General features: G+C 36.3%; 1 protein-coding gene across 9 annotated transcripts in view; it reads left to right on the top strand.

The window, feature by feature from the left end:
• The first annotated feature begins 2,731 nt into the window (after positions 1 to 2,731).
• Positions 2,732 to 25,314, top strand: part of FAM174A (family with sequence similarity 174 member A) — a 191,957-nt gene continuing 169,374 nt past the window's right edge. For 7 of the 9 annotated variants that reach the window (XR_004299363.1, XR_004299361.1, XR_004299362.1 and 4 more), the window contains exon 1: positions 2,732 to 3,387. Coding sequence is in view for 3 of the 9 variants with exons in the window: in XM_032403934.1 (XP_032259825.1) it covers positions 2,948 to 3,387 (440 nt within the window). In the remaining 6 variants the exon portion in view is untranslated. The remainder of the gene's footprint in view (positions 3,388 to 25,314) is intronic. The other 2 variants (XR_004299365.1, XR_004299364.1) reach the window with 1 other exon arrangement.

Raw genomic sequence — 25,314 nt, 5'->3', positions numbered from 1 at the left:
AGAGAAAGACATGTATCATATGATCTCACTGATATAAGGAAGTCTTAATCTCAGGAAAGAAACTGAGTGTTGCTGGAGTGGTGGGGGGTGGGAGGGATGGGGTGGCTGGGTGATAGACATTGGGGAGGGTATGTGCTATGGTGAGTGCTGTGAATTGTGCAAGACTGTTGAATCACAGACCTGTACCTCCAAAACAAATAATAAATTATATGTTAAAAAAAAAAAAGAAGATAGTTGGAAGGGAAAAATGAAGGGGGGGAATTGGAGGGGGAGATGAACCATGAGAGACTATAGACTCTGAGAAAACAAACTGAGGGTTCTAGAGGGGAGGGGAGTGTGGGAATGGGTTAACCTGGTGATGGGTATTAAAGAGGGCATGTATTGAATGGAGCACTGGGTGTTATACGCAAACAATGAATCATGGAACACTACTTCAAAAACTAATGATGTAATGCATGGTTATTAACATAACATAATAAAATAAAATTTAAAAAAGGAAAAAAAAAAGAAAGTTTACCCTCACAGTAATATATAAAGTTTAATTGAAGGTAGAAAGGGCTGGGACCCAAGCAGGCTACAGGACAACCCTAGTAAGATAAAAAAATGATTCCTTGTCAGAAGCACAGGAGAAAATCGTTAATTAATGAAAAAGATGTTAGGACTAAGTGGATAATTTGACAACATCTGGAGGCAGGTGGCAAGGGAAAGGAAATAAATCTTTAAACTTTAGTGCAAATGAAAATCACTCTGAGACCTTAATAAAAACGTGTAGATAGTCTTTGTCCCCATTCCCAAGAATTCTAGCTCAGGATTTCTGGAATAGTGACCTAGAACCTACAGTTTAAACATATTCCATTTCTGATTCTGATTCAGGTGGCTGAGAGTCACATTTGGAGAAAAATTAAAACATAATATACTCTAATCATTTGGAAGCATTAGTTTGACTTTGCTACTTCAATTATTTAGCACTTTGTATGTCCCAGTTACTGGCAAGGATTGATGCAGATGGTAAACCGATGGTGAAGGATGACTCCAAGATTTCACGCTTAAGCATATGAGAGAAGAATAATGCCATCAATGAAGATGAAGTACACGCTGGTAAAATGACATATGGTAAGGAAGGAAGGATGATGCATTTGTTTTGTTTTGTTTTTTAATTTGTTGTATATTGGACTTTTTGAAAGGTGGAAGGGAGCATTAAATACCAACCCTCTTCCATATATGGCTCTGAAGAAAGTTGTGAATAGGGAGATAGAAAATCCAAACAGCCATTTTATTACTGATGAAGGCCAGGTTGGAAGCTAAAATTATGGTGTGTCACTAATGCTCTTCGCACTGCAACCCAGCATTAAGATGCCTAGTCCCTGCAATCTTACCAGGCAGGAGCAATTGCATTACTCTGTTACTTCAAGCTAAAGCATAAAGTAGCTAAAAGATATTATCCCATCCATGCTAACTAAAATAGCCCTTTACCAAAGTTTTACTATAGACCTTGTACTTGTCATTTATAACACACACTTCAGAGTTCAGAATGAGTACAATTACTTTTTGTGCTGTCTCTATTTGAACTTAAGTGCTATAAGAGCAAGGATCACATCTTATTTGTCTACTGTCAGATACTCATATTTTAGCACACTGCTAAGCAAGGAGTAGAAATTCTAATCAACTTGTTGAATGAATAAGTTTTTTTAAAAAAAAAGAACAAATGATGGGCGCCTGGGTGGCTCAGTTGGTTAAGTGTCTGTCTTAGGCTCAGGTCATGATTCCAGGGTCCTGGGATCAAGCCCCCCATGGGGTTCTCTCCTAAGCGGGGAAACTGCTTCTCCCTCTGCCCCTCCCCCTGCTCATGCTCTCGCACTCTCTCTCTCTTTAATAAATAAATAAAATCTTTGGGGGAAAAAAAAAAGAACAAATGTTAACTTCAGGTTCTGGTCAGGCGTTGTTTGTTAATAATCCGCTCAACCCAAAATTCCACGTTACTGATGTCAAAATTAAATAGATAAGGAAGGTTTTATTCAAAATTATGGCAATAGGCCACAACCCTATTCCAGCTTACGTCCTTGGAAACTGCTGGAGATTTTAAAAGCTGGGGTAGGGTGCATCATAAACCACCTGTGTTTACTAATTGGCCTTCCCCAAAGGAAACGCTTCCTTTTTACCTTAGTTTCGTGACAGAAGGTAGTTTTACAATTTGGCACAAGGTGCGAGCCTGAGTCAGGCTCTCCTACCCTTCCACAGAGACTGGGAGAGAGAAGGGTGGCTGTCTTCTTTGATTACATTTCAAAAAGATGTTCTTTTAAAAAGACAGCCCTTGGCTGTAAAACTGGCACGAACTTTTAAAAGTATTTCTATCTCAGAAGGACAGAGAATGAATTTACAATCACAAGTGTCTAAAGTAAATGCTCTAAGGAAAGGGAGGTAGTCTTAGAGGCAGTCAGAAAGAGGTCCATAATTTATACCTGAGCTGAGGGAAAGTCAAGCCCGTCTTGACCAATGATTAGCTGTGTTTCTGCAGTTTTGCACCAAGGAACTCAATTATGAGCTTCCAATCTCTCAGGGTTCCCTAAGCATAGTTGCTGTTACTTTACACAACCTTCCTTTGCTTACTTTCTTACTTCCTACTTCTGACCAAAGCGCAGAGCTTGTCCGTGCTTTCTGGCAGGGCGCGTGCGCAGAAGACCGTGCGCGCCTGACGTCATTGAACGCGCCTGCCCCTACTTGTTAGCAACCTAAAGCGTCCGTAGTATCACCGGCTGCTGAGATGTACGAACTTCCGGTTGTCCTGGCAGCTGTCGCTGCCGCTGCTGCTGCTCCTGCCACCTGCTAGGGCCGGGCCTCAGTTCAGGATTTGGTCACTTCTTCGTTCTCCACTGCGCCCATGGTTCCTCCTGGAGCCAGGGCGGCGGGCCTGGCGGCTCCCGCGTGGTGAGAGGGCGGTCCGGGGACGATGAAGGTCCCGCACTGCAGTTGCTGTCTCAGCCACCTCTTGGCCTCCGCCCTCCTGCTGCTGCTATTGCTGCCAGGTTTGGGAGGGCCTTTGACTTTGCTGCTGCAGGCGGCCGAGGCCGCACCGGACCTTGGGCCTCCGGACCGCGGGCCGCGGACCCGGCCGCCCCTGCCTCCCGGCCCCACTGTCGCCCAGTTCCTGGGCGGCGCTCCGGCAGAAGCCGCAGGGCCGCGGGGCGCTGAGGGCGGCAATGGCAGTAGCCCCCGGGCGGGGCTTTCAGCGGAAGACTCCGGAGGGAAGGCGGGGGAAGAAGACTCAGTGGGTGGGAGCCTTGCTGTGAGCCCCAACCCCGGCGACAAGCCTATGACCCAGCGGGCTCTGACCGTGTTGATGGTGGTGAGCGGCGCGGTGCTGGTGTACTTCGTCGTCAGGACAGTCAGGTGAGGCGAAGCCTCCATGAGCTTCCCCTGCAGGCCTGGGATGGGCTGCCTGGTGATCTAGCAAGGCAGATTTCTGTGACCTGGCGTTGCACCTGCTTGTCCCCATTATCAGAGATGCCTGCCTGAGTGCGATTGTGATGTTTGTCTTTAAAAGCCTGTGGTACCATTGGAAGAAGTTAAACCACCAAGTAGTTACTCTCTTTCATTTATAAATTATAAATTAATACCTCACCTCCAAATCTCTTTACCTTGCGCAAAGGGCACACTTTCCTTGAAGACGAAGCAATCTTGTATTGACCACACTATCTTCTAATACTTCTCTCTTTCTACTCTATATATTGTTGTGTACTTTGTCATTTTGCCTATCAGAATGCAAGCCTCCTAAGGACAGGATTCCTATTAGTAGCATCTGTGAGACCTAGAGTTCTTTGTAAAATACTCTCACTTACTAGGAAATTAGTATTATTTGGATTAATAGTAGTGCAGAAAGACCTTATGGATATTTTATAAAATTAAAAATTTATAAAATTAAAAATTTTTTTAAAATTTATACAATTTAGAAGAAAAGTTATTCCTTATGAGCAGTTTCTCATATTGGTCTTTAATCTGCCACATAAATAATTAGATTATAATATATGAAGTTTCCCACATTCCACTGTTTTTGACCTGGAAAAGTAACAGTTTTGTATGGTTCAATCTATGCCGTGTACCCCATTAATTGGAAAGATTTAGCACTCATTTTGCATGACACAAAGTATTTCAATGCAAAATGTTAACAATTGCATGATAAGATGGAAAACCTATGCAGCAAAAGAAAAAATGTCAAATATATTCAATTTTAATATTGGAGCAAATATTTAATACCTAATGAAACTAAACATATCTGACTTCAAATTTACAAAATTTTGAATTTGTAAATGGGTAAATTTGATATTTCACTTACCAAAAAAGCCTTTCTAAAATGAATTCATCTATAAATAATAGTTCTATGTCATTCAAAAGTTTAAATTTACCAAATAAGTCATTTGAGCCTATTCTTACTATAGAATGCTAGATTATAGAATTCTTTAAATTTCAAATTTGGAACATATATGGTGACTTAAATGACACCTTTCACCTTAACTGTGAGGAAAATGACTCAGAGGAATAAAGTGATTTATCTTGTGTTCCATGGGGTCTAATATCTATGATTATAAATTCCACTCTTTGTTTGAATATTTTTCCCTCTTTTTCCCCCTTAACAAGAGGTCTAGATCTGACATATACTCAACCTTTGGATTAAGTAGACCAGGTCATTATGTTGTTTAAGTACCAGGTTATGAATACAAGTAGATGATTAATCAATCACTTATTATTCTACTTAATGCCATATAAAGTAGAAAAGGAATTATATAATCAAATTAATGACATTTATTATTGTTATCTGTCACCTTCATTTGATACATTTTTTTTATTACTGAAGTGAAATCGTTTTATGGCATCAGTTATGATATTTAAATATTCCATGTAATAAGATTGACTTGGAAGAAATCTATAATAAGATTATAAGGTTGAAAATCTATACTAAGATTATTAAGTGGGTTAGATGGTGACTATCTTTCTGAAGAGCTGACATATAGAGCCAAGACGTCACTATTTGAAAGATTCAGCCAAGAAAAGAGCTGAGGGAGCACTGTCTAAGTAGTTTTTACCTCTTGTGGAGTTTTGGTGTAGTATTAAAAAAAAATTAACACTAGTATTTGAGAAGACTATTAAAATGCTCCTCCCTCTTCCAGGTTCATATGTGTGGGAACCTGGATTTTCTTTATATATATTGCAAATGATTGAATGCAGGAGAAAATATGAACACCTGGCTGTTTTCCTTTTTCTATCTAGTTCTATTTGTTTAAGCCAGACATTAAAGGGATTTGAAAAAGTCTCTATCAGTGCCATTTTTCACCTTTTTTCGTTTTCTTTTTGACAAATGTATTTTTCTTTTTTTTAAATTTTATTTTATTATGTTATGTTAGTCGCCATACAGTATAGTTTTTCATAAAAAAGTTATGTTAACATGTAATGGACTTATTATTTTAAATGATAAATATTATAATGTGTCTTAGGTTTCATATATTAAATATTGATATGTATAATCCACAGAAAACATAAGTTCTTTGGAGTACTGAATAATTTTTAAGAGTGTAAAGGAATCCCAAGACCAAAACATTTGAGAACCACTAGTGTAAACAGCATTATCTGATCTAGATACTATTGGTTCACAAAGCCGGCAAATCCAGATCTACATTCTGTTAAAGGAGAAGTGAGAACATGTTCATGAGGTGTTAAAAATATAGCCACCATATGAGACTTTCTTCTTGATATAAAGATTAGAAGAAAATTGAAGCAGAAATTATTTTTCTCACTGTTATTTAATACTATCTGTATAGTTCCTATAAAGACCCAGAGTACCCTGAGTATTATGTTTCTTATGCTTGGAAATTATGGGTCTGATGATAACTTTTTTGGGATGATCCTTATCTTTTCATTTTTCTTCTATGTAATTTATAATCTTATATATAAATGTTTATTGCCATTGATTTTCTATCTTCAGTTCTGTAAATCTTGGAAGGGTACAGTCTTCAGTATGATTCCATTGGATGGTTCACTAACATATTTTATGTTAGCCAAATTCTGAACTATAGCTAAGAAAAACTGCACCTAATCAGTTAACCAGCATCTAATACATTCATTTATTCATTTTTTAACCATCATCTGATATATGAACATTCAGTTCAAATTCTAAATTTAGTTGGCTACCTGATGCCCCAGGCTTGATTGATGCTAACAGTGTTTGGGCAGTGTTCAGAACTCATATATTTGCTTAAAGATTATGGGATAAAAACTATTTATTTTGGTGAATGCCCATTTTGGCTCCCCACTTTGAAAGTACATGTAACAGCACACCAACATTATAGTTTATTTGTGCTGGGGGGAAAGAATGGGCAAAAATCATTTCCTTAACTCTTAGGTGGTAACACTGAGAATATTTTATTTGTAAAATACTTGAACTCCATGAAACTTATAAGTTGTTTTGTTTTAATCTAATTTAGTTATAATGAATATGTGACTGGAAATAATAATAATTCACTTTGAGGCTGAAAATATTCCAAAAAACAATTAGATTATCTCCATAGAAATTGAAAAATATATACAAGGAAAAGAGTAGGCTTCCTAAGATTAAAATATATAGTCTCTATGAGAAGAGGCTCCTTGTCTGTCTTACTCTGTACTATATCCTAAGTGCTGAACATTATGTACAACATATGATAGGCACTGAATAAGTAGTTGTCTAATAAATGAGCATTCTTTTTTATATATATATTGTTATAAGTAGGTGGTAAAGATTTGGAAATTTAATGGCAATTGCTTCTTACTGATAGAACAAGGAGGAATGAGGATCTCAATTAATACTTAGATTTCCTTTCTCTCTGTAGGACATTCTTCTCACAGTAAAATCAATAAAGCAAGAAAAAAAATTGCAGGGTCATTATTTTTTTAGCAAGCAATTTTGGTATAACTTTGTGAAGAATAGCCCTTGCCTTTAAAACAAGGAATTATTTCTTTTTTCATGCCATGGCACTGATGCTTTTTCATTTTGTATTCAATATGGTGTATTAGGAGACTAAGGCTTAGATTCCAGTCCTGACACTTTTCCTCTCTGATCTTTAGCAAGTCACTTAACCTTTCTAGTTTAATATCTCCTGATGTAAAATGGGGAAAGAAAGCTATTTTGTGTAGTGGAGATGAGCATGAAATTTAGTATAATAGCCTTCATTCAGGCAGTCAGTATTTATTTAGTTGCTCAGAACTGGGTACTGGGGATCTAATGTGAGCAAAATAGGTGTTTCTGCCTCCATGGCACTTACAGACTAGAGGAGCAGAGAGACACTAATCAAACAATCATGTAGATAATAAAGAATGTACAGGATGCTCTGGAAAAATAATAAAAGCCAGGTCCTATTAAAACTTAGTTTCTAGCAAATACACAATATTAATTTAATGGTTCCTATACCTATAAGTTAAGACACTAAATTGGTTTTCTTTAAAAGAAGCTTACTTTGTAACTGAAACATTATTTTTGAAATTTTACTTATCATCAGATATCTAACATTTGTTAGTTATTTATGTACCAGATGCAATGCCACATACTTCATGGGCATTTTCCATTTTAATACCTTCCAAAAACCTTGAAAATAAATAACACTATTCTTGTACAGGTAAAGAAATTGAGGTTAAATAATTTGTCCAAGGGCACATAAATAGGCCATGCGGAACTGCATTGAAACCCAGCCCTGTCTGAACTTTTTCAACATGCCTAGTTACCATACTGCTTCATGTTACTAAAGTCACGAATTTAAAGTGATACTGCATATAAGGATGGCTAGCTTATTTTAGGACAAAAATCAGGTGAATATTATATGTACAGTACCTTTCTGTTTAAAACATAATGGTTTTTGTGAATATTAAAAATCTCAAATTTTATTTTTAAAAAGTGAGTTAACCTTAACATTTATTGATAGTGTATCTATGCTAACCTGAAATAATTTAGCATTCTACCTCAACCCCCTACTTTCCTTTCCTCCTCCAAAGGTTTTCTTTATTTCCTAGACACAGTCAGGGAGTAGTGATATTTTACAGCAACTTCTATTAATCTGATCATACATAGTTCTTTTTTTTTTTTTTTTTTGGATCATACATATTTCTACCTCAGTTCCTCCTGGACCAATTCATTATTGAATTATGAATGTGGGATTGGTAATGATATCTTTCCCATCTGGTTACTTAACAAGAATCTCAGTTACAGAATTTATTTTTTTATACTCCCAGAGGACATATGGTTTCGGCACTACTTATAAAATCATAAGACATCAATAGAAAATCACTCACTTTAGGCAAAAATAGGGAATACTTTGACTATGTAACATTTATGTATTTACTCACTGCCATTTATTCAGTAAATATGCTTGAGCAATTACAGTTTGCTAGTGGTAGGCCCTGTGGTGAGAATCAGCAGTGCTCAAGATGAGAAAAGTCCCTGCCTTCTTGGAACTTAGAGTCTATGTGTTGATACATCATTGGAAAGTGGATTTTTCTCAACAAGTATAAATTGTCCTGGTTTGCCATTTGTTCAGCTAGGTAGGATATGTTGAATGTTTTATATAGAGACTCAGAGCTTGGAAATACATTTAACAAGTATACGTTCTTAAAGAATTGATATTCTTTGCACAGATGAAACTTACCTTCCCCAAACGTTTAGTCATACTCTTAAAATATTATAAATTCTAATTTAGCTTTGTGGTCAAATGCCAAATTGTCAAGGTGATTATGTTTCAGTGGTACATCCAGATCATTGTGAAACAAAGTTGCTGGGAGACTCATAGAAACTCTACGAGAACAGAGGCTATTTACTTATTTTATACCCAGGACTAAGTGCAGTGTTTGTACCCAGATATCTGGTAAATGAAGTAGGTTTACCATACAGGGAAAATAAATGTTTAGGTAGGGAAAATAGTTATTAGGTTTTTCAAAAAGAAATAACATCCCTGTCCATCTCATGTATACTTTTCCTTTCCTGCTTCCTTCTAATATTAAAGGATTAGGTTACTGTTTGTATCACTTGCTATTTCGGTTAAATACATGAAAACAGTCCTGCTAACTTAAACTAAAGGGTATTTTTTTAATCTCAAAAAGTCAAAGAGTAACTGAAGAATTAGGTTTTTGTAATAAGTAGGAACTAAAGCAGTTTAGGAGGTAAGAAACCAAAACAGAAGTTTATTTCAACTATATAGATATGCAGTGGTTTTCAGTCTCTTTGTCCCTCAGTTCAGGAATTGAATTCCATGGAAGGAGAAATAAATTTGGCCTACTTCTTGGCAGAGATGGTTGCAATCCTAATTATTACCTTACCAGACTGTGTTAATTGTGATAGAGATACTACCAATAAAGGAATATGAGTACAAACAGGAAAAGAATACAGTTACCAAAAACAAGAGATGTTTACCTCCCTGATCCATCTTTGCTCTGGGTTTCAAGGAGGAATATAAATTATTCATACCCATCTTGCTAGATATTTTTTAATCCAGCAGTTTAAAGTACAAGTTCCTATGACTGGCTAAAAAAGCATACTGCAATTTGACCATCTGTCCGTAGTCACTAATCACCTTCAAACTATCAAGTGTTCTTTGTTCTACCAGAGGAGTCATTATTCTGAACAGTTTGGCTGCATTTGTTACTTATCACTTAATTCTTGAGTTATTTTTGCTGCCTTGACCTCTGTTTCATTATGCTGTCCTGATCCCATTTCAGTGTAGCCTGATGAGAAGTCAGATTCCCTGAGTTCTAATCGTAGCTTTACATGAGAGTATACTTGCTGTATATCCTTGGGTGAGTTAAATGGCAGATCTAAGATTCAGCCCAGGTTTTGTAAAATAGAGAAAATGATAGGATTTACCAGAAAGGATTGTTTCAAGAATCTATACAAAGTACTTAACACAGTTCCTGGCACATAGTAACTACTCAATGAATTTTAGTAGTGATAATGACTATTATTTTTCTTCTTTCATTACTATTTTCTGATCTCTTCCACTGGTCTTGTCTCTTCTGTAATAATCTTGGCTTCAGGGAGTGCTTTTAAAAGCTATCTCTCCACTTTGTTTTTCTAGATGTGATAATAGGATTTTCTCTACTTAAGCAGTGTTCATCAGGTGTGGAGTTTTGGGAGATAAATGGTTAATTTGTTGGGGGTATTGGGCCCAGGGTAACCCTTCCTAACCTTTTTCATGTCATCCACACTTAGAAATTGATATCCATGTGGAGTGAATGCTTGAGACTATTTACCCTGATCTCTGTCTACCTTGGGCCCTGTTAGCAACCCAAGGGCAGAGGGGATTTTTGTTTTGTCACATCAGTAAATCATTTGCATTTATGGCACAGTGGTTGGGGAATGTTTGTAAAATGGTGCCAAATGTGGACTATGCAAAGAAGTGGTTGGAGAAGTTATTGTGTTGGCTACCTTTAAATTCAGTCAAACCATTTCATGATAAGTTTGAGTGACTATTATGTCTCTTAATAAACTGTTCTGGGTATTGGATAAGTTTGAGTGACTTAACAGTCTGGGTATGGGAACTTAAAGGATAAATAAGATGTCTTATTTTTCCTCAAGGAGCTTAACATCTAGTGGAAGAGTATCACTGCTTTTTGTGATAAGAAATTGAACTTTGAGGAATATGGTGGCAAGAGATTAAGCTAGTTGGGGTAGGCTGCTTGGGAGTCTCGTTCCCACAGACAAGGCTATTTGGACAGTCAGTTAATACAGCAAAAACTTTATAATTTGTATAGAAGGCTGGAATCTTTATTCCTAATCAACATGAGTGATCTCTAAGAACTTTCCCTGTAGCTGAATCTAATTTTCAGTCAGCCTTTTCTCTTTGGATATGTTTTGGTCACTCTTAACAATTTTGGCTATGCCGTCAGGGAGAAGTATTGAATAGGAGGGGGTGGTGATGTTCATTTAAGAATATAATATTGAAGTATATTCAGGTATTAATAGTAGGAAAAGAGCCAATAGAAAAAGAAATATTGAAATGAAAGGTAAGGAAGGCCCTTGAGAAGACATGGAAAGAAAGAATCTAAATAAAGCCCATGTAGTGGGAATAGCATGGGTGAGAGGGAAGAGGTATTCTCCACTGAAATGCTCTTATTTCCACACCTTTCATTTGCTCCTCTGGGTTGTTGAAGTCTGGTTTCTACTTCTACCATTCTTAGTCTTTTTTTAAAAAAATTTATTTATTTATTTTTATTTGAGAGAGAAAGAGAATGAGAGAGAGAGGGAGAGAGCATGAGTGGTGGGGGTATGGGCAGAGGGAGAAAGAGAAACAATGCTGGGCTTAATCCCAGGACCCTGGGATCATGACCTGAGCCGAAGGTAGATGCTTAACTGACTGAGCCACCCAGGCTCCCCTCTACTTCTACCATTCTAAAAGTGCCCTTGCAGGAGATAATTAGTAACCTTATCACATCAGTTTCATGGACACTTTCTTATCTTTCCTATATCAATCAATATTTTGTCTCTTCCTTCAGCTTCTGATTTTCTTAACTTTCAGTATTTATTCTCCATGTTATCCATGAACTTCTTTCTCCATGGACTCTTCTTCCTACTATTAGAGTTCTTTTATACCTCTGACTTACTGGAGAAAAGAGTCTGCATCTTATTCATCTTTGGTTCCTAAAAGCCCCTGCCCCACTTTTAGAAAGACAAAACATTTGTTAAATGTTTGTGGGGGAGAATGACTTTCACCTCTTCTATATTTGGGTATTCTCTGGGTCCTTTCCTTAACTCTGCAGTTTGACTGCCCATGTGTTCTGAGTGATTCACCCAAAATTCACTTCTTTAATGACCACCTCTGAACTATTGATTGCCTTCTGAGTTTTCATCGTGTATGGCCAGCCAACTTTTACTGGGTATATGATTCAAACTCATAAAGTTCAAACTTGAAACCATCATTTTTGTCCCCAAACTTTCCCTGCACTCTTCTGTAAAGGTAAATGACTACATATACACAGTGTCTTGAACTGGAAACCTGAGCCACCCCAAGTCTCCCTTTTGTTTACCCTCTGCATCCACTCATACAGTTTCATTTTCTAAATAGCTCTTGACTACATTACCACTTGGCCGGCTCCATTGATATAACATTCCTTTAGGCTCACATCATTTGGCTACTGTGTTAGCATTCTAAGTTGTTTCTTCACTTCTAAGTGTTTCTCTCTTTCAACTTACCTTCCTGACTAAACAGCTAGTCTTCCTTCTGAAATGTAAATCTGATCATTCTCTATGCTTACACATGTGGTTTATGGCTGTATAATATGGTAGCCAACTAGCTACATGTGACTTTTTAAAAACTCCGGTAAATTAAAATTAAATTCAGCTTGTTAGGTGCACTAGCCACATTTTAAGAGCTTGGTAATCACGAGTCTGCTGGCTGGCTGCCATATTGGACTGCACAGTATAGAATATTTCCATCATTGCAGAAGTTCTGTTGGGCAGTGTTATTCTTTGGCATTTGATGGGATAAGGTTCATATTCCTTAGCTTTAACATTTAAGGTCCTCCTCGATCTAACTTTTTTTTCATCATTTTCCATGTTTATTTTGTTCCAGTCTCAAGTGTGCCATATTTTTATGGCAGTGCGTTTTTCAAGCAGAGGGCTTGCATGCTTTTACCAAACTCCTAGTTGTCTTTGAAGATGAAAATAAAACGTCAGCTGTATCAAAAATCCTCTGTGGTAATAGTTGGTTCACTTGTCTGCCCTCTGTACACTATTTATTCCTTAGACTTTTTTCTAAAATAGATATTCAAATTTTCCTAAATAAATAGCAGAAGGAAATAGGAAGAATGTATGGAAAAACTAAAGCAAAGCATGGAAATGAAGATTAGAAATGTGAGGTAGGTGTGCAACGGGTATTAACATCAACTCTGTAATAATCCACTCATTTTAACTTCACCTACTTTCTATATTTGAAGAGCTGTGGACTCATGATCTGTGGCTGTGCAGAAAAGTCAGCTGGGACTGTTTAAAATACATAAATTATTTGCACATTTTTACCCAAGATGATATGCATTACAGTGTTCTAGGATAACTGCAGTCATCAGGATGAATTGTAAAAAGTATCACTGGGAGATGCATTTGCTGGTAACTAAAAAGATTGGATTTGGGACAAACAGGAGAAACTGGATTGAGATGCATCTGGTTAGTTATTACAGAGTTTTCCTGACAATAAAATAATCAACAAATGTGAATTATGAAACTTTAGTACTAATATTCAGATGGTATATACCAATACACTTCACCAGTATACTTGGGCCATTTGTTAGAGCCAGTGTCTATCCTGATTAGTTGATTCTTACGTCTTGCAGTTGTTAAACAGCTGAATACCTTGAATGTGACCTCTGCGTCTCCTACTCTTGAAAGTTTGAGTTGTTTTGTCATGATCACCATTGCCCATGTTGGTATATATCTTTTATGTTACAACATTTGCCTTTAATTTTATTTTTGGTAAAGAAACTCTGAAATATATATTTTTCAAATTACGCTCTGTCTTTTCTCAAATATGAGAAATAAAATAAAAATTTAAAATTGGGGGGCGCCTGGGTGGCTCAGTTGGTTAAGCGACTGCCTTCGGCTCAGGTCATGATCCCAGGGTCATGGGATCGAGTCCCACATCGGGCTCCCGGCTCAGCGGGGAGCCTGCTTCTCCCTCTGACCCTCTCCTCTCTCATGCTGTTTCTCTCTCGCTCGCTCTCTAATAAATAAATAAATAAAATCTTTAAAAATAAATAAATAAATAAATAAATAAATAAATAAAATAAAAAAAATTTAAAATTGGGTTGGAAGGTACATATTGATAAGTTGCATTGCTCAGTATGATATAAAACAGCACGAAAAATACTTCAATCATAAATTTGGAATCTTAAAGTTATTTTCTTAAGAAATCATTTAGGTTTTTCCTAGTTATTTTTCAGAGATCTTTACTGTTATTTTCTTTAATACTATTTTTTTCCCTATAATAAGAAATAGGCAGAGACTTGGCAATTCTCAGAATAACATGAAGATACAGTCTTCTTAGGTAATTTTGGTTGGCACATAATGTTATTCCTTCTGTGTAGCCAAACTGTTACATTTTTCTAAAGTAAAAATAGTAAAATCTACTGTGGTTTGTCTCCAGTTTATATTGTAATTTTATTTATTCACTGATTTTCTCAGTAATGTGACAAAAGATTGAAAAGATAAAAAATAAACTTTCTGTACTAGTTAATTTACATACAGATGTGTACATGTGTACTATCCACATAGGCTTCTATTCCTCCAGTTAATGTGATAGTTTTAGTTTTAACTTTCTTTTATAACCCAAGTCTGTAAATGTCAATTCATGTTAGCAACATACTACATTTTGAATATTTATAACTTTGTTATCATTTATACACTTTTTCTTTTCATTAGGCATATTAGACACACACCTTCAATTTATATAGATTTATACAGAACTTTTATAAAGTTTTTTTAAAAACATTATGTTACCTTATTCTCACCTCTGAGGTAGATGATTTTATAGTTACTGGAATGGATATGAGATTCTGAATATTTTAATCAGGGCAATATAGGTTATGCTGAGGTAATAAACAATCTCAGTCTCAGAGGCTTAATGCAGTAAAAGTTTATTTCTTCTTTATGAAAATTCAGCTGCAGGCGTGGGTTGTCCTCCAGGATGGTTGCACCCGGTGTGGCAACTCAGCAGTTTGGCTGATTTTGATTTTAGGATTTTGCCATTTCAGCCTAAGCCATCTACAGTTGTCAGAGCTTGGTAAGAGCGACTAAAGAATGTACAGAGGCTTTTGACTGCTTCAGCCTAGAAAGGAGCCTAATTGTATGAAGAGCTGGGAAGTAAGAGAGAGAGAGTATGTGTATGTTCCAGATTAGGTGAGCACTAGTAACGTCTGCCTTGTGAAGTGGTAACAGCACATCAAAGGTCATATAGCTGGAAAGTATCCAAACTGCTGAAGAATCCAGTTTGAATTTGATTCAAATTTGGCATTCCTTCTATATTGTTCAGTGAGTTCTTAAAGTGATTAATTGATCATATTTTCACTTTTTCATTTGGATGAATTTGCATTTTACAGAATAAGAAAACAAATTCTTAATGATACTGAAAATAATAAGCAATTAAATAATGCTTTTGCAGTTACCTTAGTCTGTACTATTTCTTACAAATTGTACACATTATAATGAATGTAGATTGATACCCATTGGGAAACTATCCTAACTCTTGAAAAAGTAATGCAGCTATATAAAGTTAACAAAATTTAACTTTAATTGCCTTCTCTTTTTTCATCTTGCTTTTGACTGGCTTACTCATTCACTGTGTCTATCTTTTTCTACTTAATAGCTTCTGGCTTCTAGTTTTTACTTAATAAAAATTAAGTAATTTAGTAATTTAGGGCTACTGTGACCCATTATTCCCCTTACTATGTATGCCTTGCAGTCTCTCCATGAGTTTATTAATCTCCATCACAGCTTCAAATTGTCTCATGTTCTTGTTTGCACCTATGTGCATGTGTTTTCTTCTACATTGATTTCCTGTGGTAGATATTCTGATTGGGTTATCTTTATCGACTAGGCCACATCATCAGTCACAATCCAGTCTAGAGATTGACAACCCTTAGAAAAAGTGCCCATCAAAGGGTCATATTAGTTGTGGTTGAGAGTAGGGGATTTTGCACAGTAGAATACACCATTAACTGCTGCTACCCACTCAAAAGAGCTTGTAGGCAAAGTAATTTTTCTTAGAGAGGGTAGGGCCACCTGACAGGTCCCGTGATAGCAGGCCTTGTGCATTATTTTAATGTTAGAGTTCCATCTTTTTTAATGGTAGAAACCAGCTACACTTCCACTGAAAAACCTAGGACTCTGAGGAGTCCAGTTTAAAAACAGTTGTGTTCATGAATTTGGACAGCTGAATATCTGAGGAGAGAAAAAAATGAAAAGGTTATGATCTAGATGGAGATGAGACTACTGGGTTACTGAAAAAAACAAGTGTTGAATGAAACTGAAAAGTTTTAGTTGACTTTTTTGTGGCACTGTATTTTTTATTGAAAACTGCAAAGAAAAAAAAAGAGGTGATTGTTCAGAATGGAGGGATTGTTAATAGAACCTGCCTAAAAAATTCTTAAGAAGAAGAAAGTTAGAAGCAAATACACATTTGAGTGATGGAAGATTGGCAACCTAACTCAGAGAAGTTAAGATGCTAAGTGCCCTGATCAGTTAAGAAGTTTTTACCTACATGTAATACAATATCCTATTAAAAGTGACTTTAACGTAAGGGCATATTTTGTTGTTGTTATTTACTTATGAATATGGGCAGACTCAGAGTTGATTCAGTGATTTTGTAAGATTATCAAGAATTCTGTTTTTTTTCCATCCTTGTCCCTCCATAAGATGGCTTTAACCTCAGCTTTAACAATTCTGTTCCCACACAGTAGTGTCTCAAAGAGGAAAGAGAGGGAGCCTGAAAAGAGGCCTTCTCTTCCTATGTTTTTTTTTTTTTTTAATCAGCGAGAAAACTCTTTCCCAGAAACCACACTGCTAGAGTCATCCCATTCTCTTATTTGTCTGAACTGCTTTATCTGCTCAGCCCTAGACAATGACTGGCAAAAGGAAAATTATATTTTCATGATTGGTTTACACCAATTATTACAATCATTATGTATCTCTTAGGGCTGGCCCCAGTTGCTCTCTAAACAAAATCATGATACTGTTAAAGCAGAATAAGATTTCCTTTTGGATAAGCAAAAAGCAAATTCTGCTGCTGTGATCAAAACTAAGAGATGGCTTAACCAGAATATAAATGTACTTGTTAATGCAAGTAGCTACCAGGTTATTACTTTTTATTATGAAAGGATGAACTAGAAAATGCAGTTGACTAAAATAATATATTCATTTTGGTGTAATGTAAGATCATTGTATTGGGGATCAGAAGACTGTTTTGGTAGCTGATTTTGTGACCTCGGTTAAAATTACTTTGATTCATTAGGAAGACAGTCTTGCTTAATGTTTAAGATCCCAGACTTAGGAGTCTAGTGCCTGTGTTGAATCCTAGCTCTACCATGTACTATCTTAAGTTTAATTTTTTCTAAGCCCTGTCTTTCTATATATAAAATGAAGGTACTTACAGGATTGTTGTGAGGATTATATCAGGTAATGCTTGTAAGCTGCTTGGCTCAGTGCCTGACATATGTGCACACTAGGTAACTATTAACATTATTAGTAATTTCGTATGTCTAGAGTTGCATTTGTAATATATTTTGGAGTTTTTACTGTATTTTTTTGACACCTCTTCACACCATATTCTGTGTATATAGCATTTGACTTCTGAAAATAGCTGTTATCGGTGAGAGGGTAGGTCTGACAAGTTTAGAGATAGGGTAGGAGCTGGGGAGATTGTAAGAGAAATCTGCTGGGGAGGGGGATGGTTGATCATAGAGTAAGAGGTGAGGTAGAATGAACTTTGGAAATGCTGATTTTTAAATAGGACTTTAAAGTTGGTTGGGAGGGGCTCCTCTGGGTAGCTCAGTCGGTTAAGCTTCTGACTTCAGGTCAGGTCATGATCCCAACGTCCTGGGATCGAGCCCCGCATTGGGTTCCCTGCTCAGCTGGGAGCCTGCTCTTCCCTCTCCCTCTGCTTACCTCTCCCCCTGCTTGTGCTCTCTCCCTCTCTCTCTCTCTAATAAATAAATAAAATCTAAAAAATAAAAAATAAAAAAAAATAAAGTTGGTTGGGAGATAATTCCATGCTGAATTCTTAGAAGTGTAGGTCAGAAGAATTATCAAGCCTCATATCCCAAGCTTTAGTGCCTGAAAAAGAACACTAGGAAATCCATGAAAAGACCAAGGTGAGAGGTGAACAAGGGAGCTGTGTGCTTTGCACTTTCCTACAGGACACTTCCTAGCTAAGCTATATAATACTTATTTAGGATTTACTTCACCTATGGCTGTCTACCAGTATACCATCAAATAGGAGACAAGTACAATTTGGTACATAACTATCACAGGAACTGATGGTAGGTACTGAATTGTAGGGAACTGGATAAGAAAAAAGGATCTATCAGAGTAAACAACATTGCAGTATCCTAAACATAGATGAACATGCATTTCTTTTTTTTTTTTTTTTTTTTTAACTTTTGGGTGTTAGCAGTGAACATTTTACTGGAGATGAAGAGTGGCAGGGTACCTTGTTGTGGGAGTCTTCTGTTTAGTGCTGCACTTGGTCAACGTCATATAATGACAGAGCTTGGTAGCTGATAGGCCAATAGAGAAGACCCAAGAATAATTAAAAACAAGCCAAAGGAATTTTAAAAAAGCACAGTAGTCACAGAACTTCAACATGGGGTCAACAGCTCCTGTACTGTTTTACATCAAAGTGGAATAACCATAATAATCTTGAGACATCAAAAAGAGTAGAATTAACTCATTTATTCTGTATAGTAAGACAGGGATATCTTTAGCATTGGATATAGTTCCACGAATGCTGAGAATTTAAAAGAAGACCAAAAAATAAATAAATAAATAAAGTCACTTTGGCTTTTGAATGGATAAACTTCAATTATTTAGAGTGTAGATGAAGTATAACTACATGTTAAAACGTGATAATTGTATACCCAAAAGATAAAAATGAAACTACTCAGTACAGGATGCAAGCTGAGTATTGGTGGTTCTAATTTGGGGATTTGGGTAGTGTATGAGAATCACCTGGGCTTGACCTAAAACATACTAAATGAGTATCTAAGAAGTCCTGGAGTGAGTGCATGTTTAATATGTTTAATTATTCTAGTCCTTTTTTTTTTTTTTTTTCTGTCCTGAGCCAGAAGGATGTTACCCATATTATGATTTAAAAATTGTGATGAATTGTTGAACACTGCATCTGAAACTAGTGATGTACTATGTGTTGGCTAATTGAATTTAAATTTTAAAAAATTTAAAAAAGTAAAGATTGGCTAGCTCCTGTAGGTTTTGCTGTGGTATATTTTTGGAGATGATGTTCTTTTCAGGCTTCTCTTATCCCAGGAGTGATGATTAACATAAAAATTGTAGGTTTTGTTATACGTAGAAAATGCAATATATATTGTCAACCCATATATTTTACAGATAGTAGGCATCTGCTTTATGCCATTCCCTGTGTACTGGGGGTATAGTGGTGAGCAAAAACACCTGCTCCCATGAAACTAAGTCTAGTAGGGAAGACAGTTTACACAAAAAGTATACAAGTATATCATTAATAAGTACTTTAAAGGAGATGTACAGGGGTGCTATGGAAGCCAATACTAGGTGTTTATTTGTAACCTAGCCTGGTAGATTAGGGAAAGCTTCTCTAAGGAAACTGGAGCTGAAAGAAGCATAGGCATTAACACAGCAATAGTGTGGTGTGTGGGGGGAAAGTATGAGGCCAGTGACAGAGAACACATGGCCATTCTAAGGGAATACGAGTTAGAAGGTTTTGTGGCTGGAGTGCAGAAGGTAAAGCAGAATGTAGAGTAAACAGCAAGGTGAGGCTAACAAGGTAAGTATGCCATCCTATGTTGAATTTTATAAGCCATAGTATACAATTGTTACTGCTGAGCAATAGGAAACCACTGGAGATTTTAGAGGATGGTGGGGAGGTTAATGGGTGACCAGAGCAGATAGAGGAACACGGGTATTAAGCTATATCAGTAGTCAAGGCGATTGATGATAGCAGTGGTGAACACTTTAAATGAATTTCAGTGATTCTCAGGAAGTAAAATCCATAGGACTTTGTGATTGTGACGGCCATGGAGGTACATTGATTAGACTTCCCTTTAAGAGACCCTGCTGTAGGAAACATAGTTGACAGCCTCCAGCTGTCACAGATTTGGATCCATCATTGCATCCATGCCAGGGCCATAATTCTTAAGCCTTTTCCAGCCAGTGACTGAGTGTGGCCAAACCTGGCCATCCTGATTAACAGAGGACCCCCTCCTCTAATGGGCAACCGTTCTTTGCGTGAAGACATCCCATTGGCCTAGTCAAAACTTTCTTAGGACTGCCTTGTAGTCTACTGCTCTTCCTACCCAACCATCCTTTCTTTCCACTCTCTTTCACAGGTCTTAAGCCTGCATTAACCTTTGTAGGATCTCCTCTTCTCCTTTTCCCTCCCTCAATCCTTTGGAGACCTTCCCCCTAATAAATCCCCTATGATCTATTAGTTTGCCAGGGTTTCCTGCCGTAACAAAGTACTACAAACTGGGTGACTTAAACAACAAAAATTTTTCACTTCACAGTTTTAGAGGCTAGACAACTGAAATCAAGATATTAGCAGACTTGGTTCCTTCTGAAGGCTATGAGGGAATGTTCTGGATTGAATGTTTATGCCCCCCCCCCATTCATATGTGAATGTATTTGAAGATAGGACTTGTAAGAAATGGTAAAAGTCAAATGAGGTCATAAGGGCAGTGCCCTCATCCAATAGGGCTGATTCCTCTTATAAGAAAAGGAAGAGATACCAGAACTCTCTCCCTGCACACACAAAGAAGAGGTCATATGAGCACACAGTGAAATGGCAGCTGCCTACAAGCCAAGAGAAGCCTCAGAATGAAACCTGGTACTTTGATCTTGGACTTTATAGCTTCCAAAATAGTGACAAATAAATTTCTGTTGTTTAAGCAATCAATTTTATGACATTTTGTTATGGCAGCCTGAGCAGACTACTACACGGAAAGTTCTGTTCCAGATTTCTCTCCTTGGCTTGAAGATGATGATCTTCTTCTCCACTTGGTATTCTTTCTATATGTGTGTCTGTCTGAAAATTTTATTTTCTTTTTCTTTTTTTTTTTTCCGACATCATACTGGATTAGAACCCATTCTGATGACTTTATATTAACTTGATTGACTGTGTTAAGACTCTATCTTCAAATGGAGCTAGGAGTTAGGATTTCAACATATGAATTTGGGGGAGACATAGTTCAACCCATGACATAATCTTATCTCTTACCGGTGTCTGCTTCTTGAAGAACTTGAAATGACAACTGATGGATTGGGTTTTGGCAATGGGGGATGAAGATGAGAGAGATGTCAGATAAAGGTATTTTTATATATATGTATTCATTGAGTTGGATTTCTTGATAAATCATAGACAACTAAAATTGTGGCTCACTAATTTTTATTTGTATTATGTTGTAAGTAAAGTAATTAGTTTCAAAGTCATTCTTGGTCACTATTTTACTTTTTTGCCAAAAATAGCCAAGACTAAAAAATGTTTTATCAATAGTTGTACATTTTGTTATTAAGAATTACTCTGCTTTATCATTATGTCTTCAGATAGGAGAGTGTATGTATATAAAATACCCAGTAAATAATATATCCCTCAGTTTAGTTTTGAATGTGCTATAGAAGAAATTCAGGAATTAAGGAAATTAAGAAATATTACTTACATCTTTCCATACTTAATAATACCCTACAGGCTTTCATTTAAAAGAAAACAAAAAGAGTAAAGCCAGATGGGTACAGCAAGTTACATTGATCGGTTTTCTCTCTTTCATAGAGTAGTAGAATGAAATGGAGTTTTATTCTTTTTTTTTTTTTTAAAGATTTATTTATTTGACAGAGAGAGACACGGCGAGAGAGGGAACACAAGCAGGGGGAGTGGGAGAGGGAGAAGCAGGCTTCCCGCGGAACAGGGAGCCCCATGCAGGGCTCGATCCCAGGACCCCGGGATCACGACCCGAGCCGAAGGCAGACGCCTAATGACTGAGCCACCCAGGCGCCCCAAAATGGAGTCTTATTCTGTTGTGTTTATTTTATGTGGCCTCATACATTTTTACATAAAATTTTATCAAGCTTACTTTAGCAGTTCAGTTTTATTTTTGTACTGTAGCTTTTACATGCTTTTTAAACAGAAATAATTCTTACCAACATGCGTATAATGGAACATTGAGGAATCTGCAACTATATTAGACAGCTATTTGAATTTTTTTTTTTTTTTTTTAAGATTTTATTTATTTATTTGACAGAGAGAGACATAGCCAGAGAGGAAACACAAGCAAGGGGACTGGTAGAGGAAGAAGCAGGCTTCCCGCAGAGCAGGGAGCCCGATGCGGAGCTCGATCCCAGGACCCTGGGATCATGACCTGAGCCGAAGGCAGACGCTTAACGACTGAGCCACCCAGGCGCCCCTAGACAGCTATTTGAATGATAACTTGATTATCTAGAATGGATCTGATCAAGATCATTTACCTGTGCATGCCATGTGATGAGTCAATATCATTCAATATAATCAATCATATAGCTATTTTCTTTTGTCCTTTTAATCTTCCATATTTTCCTCTACACATTTATAAAGTCGCTATTTTTTTTGTTAAGAGCCAACAAAATTTGTTTTCATACTGCAATATGCATTTACTATGTCTAATAGAAAAGTGTATCTATAATTATATGCGTAATTGTCACCACACATAGACAAGATTGTGTATCATGAACTTAATTAAAACATTCATTTGTGAGAAGAGAACTATAACTGTTAAAATTGTGTGAGTTTTAAAGCCCCCTTACACTTTTGCTTATTAAAAAATAAGGCACATTGCATATTAAAAAATAAAAGTAGCCTTTTTACTTAAAATTTCAGTAGACTTTTATTATGCATATTGTATTTTATGTTTAATATTTATTACTTTAAGTAGATGGTTCATTGAATCAGCTCAGTAATTTTGAAGATTTACTGATGTTTTTGACCTTTCCTGAGAAAAATCACTGCATATGGATATATTTGATATTTTTATACCCATGTTGCTGTCACAATCATGTAGCCATCAGTGCCTAGATCTTTGGACTTAGAGAATACTTTTTTATTTTTTTTTTAGAAATTGCATTTCAACTTTAAATTCTATTTAACAACACACAGTTATGAATTAGTAACATTTACTAAAATGCTAACTTCATTTAAATTGAACTGCATTCCCCCACTTATTTGGTGCCCAACCATGTACCTTCTATATATATGAAGTAGGTTCTTGTTTTTAAAGAGCTTGGATTCACGTTTGGAAGATAGCATTTATATAAATGATTAAAGGAGAGTACAAGCTAGAATAAATAACAAAGTGCTCACACTGATGCAAACATTTACACTATACAAAGATAGAGAAAATAGCATTGCTAGCCAGATTAGCCACTCACTGAAAGTTTGGGAATTCATTCAAGAGAGGATGAAGACCTTGGGAGTGGAGAAGAATGTCAGCTGAGATAAAATTGCAAAAGTCCTTAAGGTCTATGTTTGTATCCTTCTCTTTTTTAAGACTTGCCAGGGTACCTTGTGACTGGCAATGACTAGGTTATTGGCATATTGACTACTTGATATATAGTATATGACCCGGAAGGATCTTGTTTTTTCCAAAAATGATTCACATGACATTAATTTCTTCTTTGTTCACTGAAAATGCAAGAATGTTTGGAAAGCCATATATGGTGTCAAAACTTGAGTGAAAGCCTGGCAAAAGGGAAGAGGAGAAATTCTAACTCTGAATATCCTTAACTTAGACTGCCAAGTGGCTTCACTCACTCTTGTGTATTCACTTTTTTAAACCAAAGGAATGCTTGAAGATGTTATTCAGTTATGTGGTTCAAAAGGACTAATGGTGAACTATAATCCCCCTGGACTTTTTTATTCCTACTTCCAGGGTCAGTATTTTTATGTTCTTAGTTTTTCTGTGAATTACTTTCAGAAGTCTAAATCACAGGTTGGTACACTATGGCCCATCAGCCAGATCTTGTTCACTGACCTATTTTTTTAAGACCTATGAACCAAGATTTTTTTTTTTTTTTTTACATTTTTGAAGGGTTGTAAAAAATCAAACTAAAAACAAAAAATTAAGGTGAATATGTGGCAAGAGACCATATGTGATCTTTAGAGTCTGTAATATTTACTATTTGATCCTTTGCAGAAAAAGTTTAGATTTCTGATCTGCATAGGGTGTATGTGTGAATGTGCACAAACATGCACACATATATATACTTGTTAATGTAACAACCTAAACATTTAAGTTCTCACTACATAAAGACTAGCTTATACTTCTTAGTGCCATTTTTTTTTTTTTTTTTTTAAGTCTTAACATTAGTATTAACTCTTACATTGGTTACATTTGTAGTTTTAAATACTATACTTTAACCTCTTGTTTCCTGTTCAGCGCCTTTGGGTAGGTATATAGATAGATCTATAGGCGGTGACTAGTGGAAGCTTACTTGGTTTTTATCTATGCTTAGTATAATTTTCTAAATTTTCACCACTGAGACCAGGTACTTTACACTCAGAAGCTAGCACAATGCCTGATGCTTACTAAAACTCAAATATCTCTTGAGCATGTGTTTATATGTATCTGTGTATTATATGTATATATGTGTAGGACAGTTTATCTCCCAGGGGGATCCCCACAGTCACATATGTAGAAACTTTAGCTCTTTACAGTTGGCCCTGTAGTCGTGGTATTTATTATCACACTTGTTACATCGAATAAAGTGACACAGAAACATTTAAGTAAACTTTTATGTTGTTACTTACTGAAATATCTTCTATTTTGTTCTTAATCTCCCATAGACATTTGTGTAAAATACATTTTCTTGTGTGTGGATTTGAGGTTATTTCATTGGAGGTAACTTAGGCATTAATTGTAGGGTCAGATTTGGAGTACTGAGCTAGAATATGATTTCACTCAGAGCCTGAATAAATATTTTAAGAGCATCTTAATCAGACACTGCTACGAAGTAGTAATACAGTGGTGAACAAGACATGCATAGCTGCCCTCATGGAACTTAGGGGGAGAGAGGCAAATAAACACTCAAATAACCATATACATAAGGAAATATAAATGCAAATTGAGGTAAATAATTTGAAGAAAAAATGTTATTTGAGAGAAAAGCATAGAGTATAATTCTAAGTCAGAGAGACTTTGTTATGTATTCAAATAATGATTAATGTTTAGCACCCTAAAATATTTTCATTTCTCTAGAGCAGTGGTTCTGAAACTTTAGCAATGCATCATACTGACAAGAAGTGTTTGTTAAAACATGGGTTTCTGGGCCCCAAGTTCAGCGTTTGTCATTTACTAGGTCTGAGTGGGCATGAGGATTTGCATTTCTAATAAATTCCTAGATGATTGTGATTCTGCTTAGTTCCTTCTCCTTGGAAACTCTGATTTAATTATGTGGAGATAAGGACTAATATACCGAGGGTGATTCTGACATGTAGCCAAGTTTGTGAGCTACTTAGTGCAGAATTTGAACATGTATAAACATAATAGTTTCTTAGTGGGACAGAAAGTACCTAATCCTGCACAGTGGTA

The sequence above is a fragment of the Phoca vitulina genome, unplaced genomic scaffold, assembly GCF_004348235.1.
Source record: "Phoca vitulina isolate PV1807 unplaced genomic scaffold, GSC_HSeal_1.0 scaffold6, whole genome shotgun sequence".
Taxonomy (NCBI): Eukaryota; Metazoa; Chordata; class Mammalia; order Carnivora; family Phocidae; genus Phoca; species Phoca vitulina.
The sequence above is the reverse complement of the archived record's forward strand: the minus strand, read 5'-3'. Positions and strand labels throughout refer to the sequence as shown.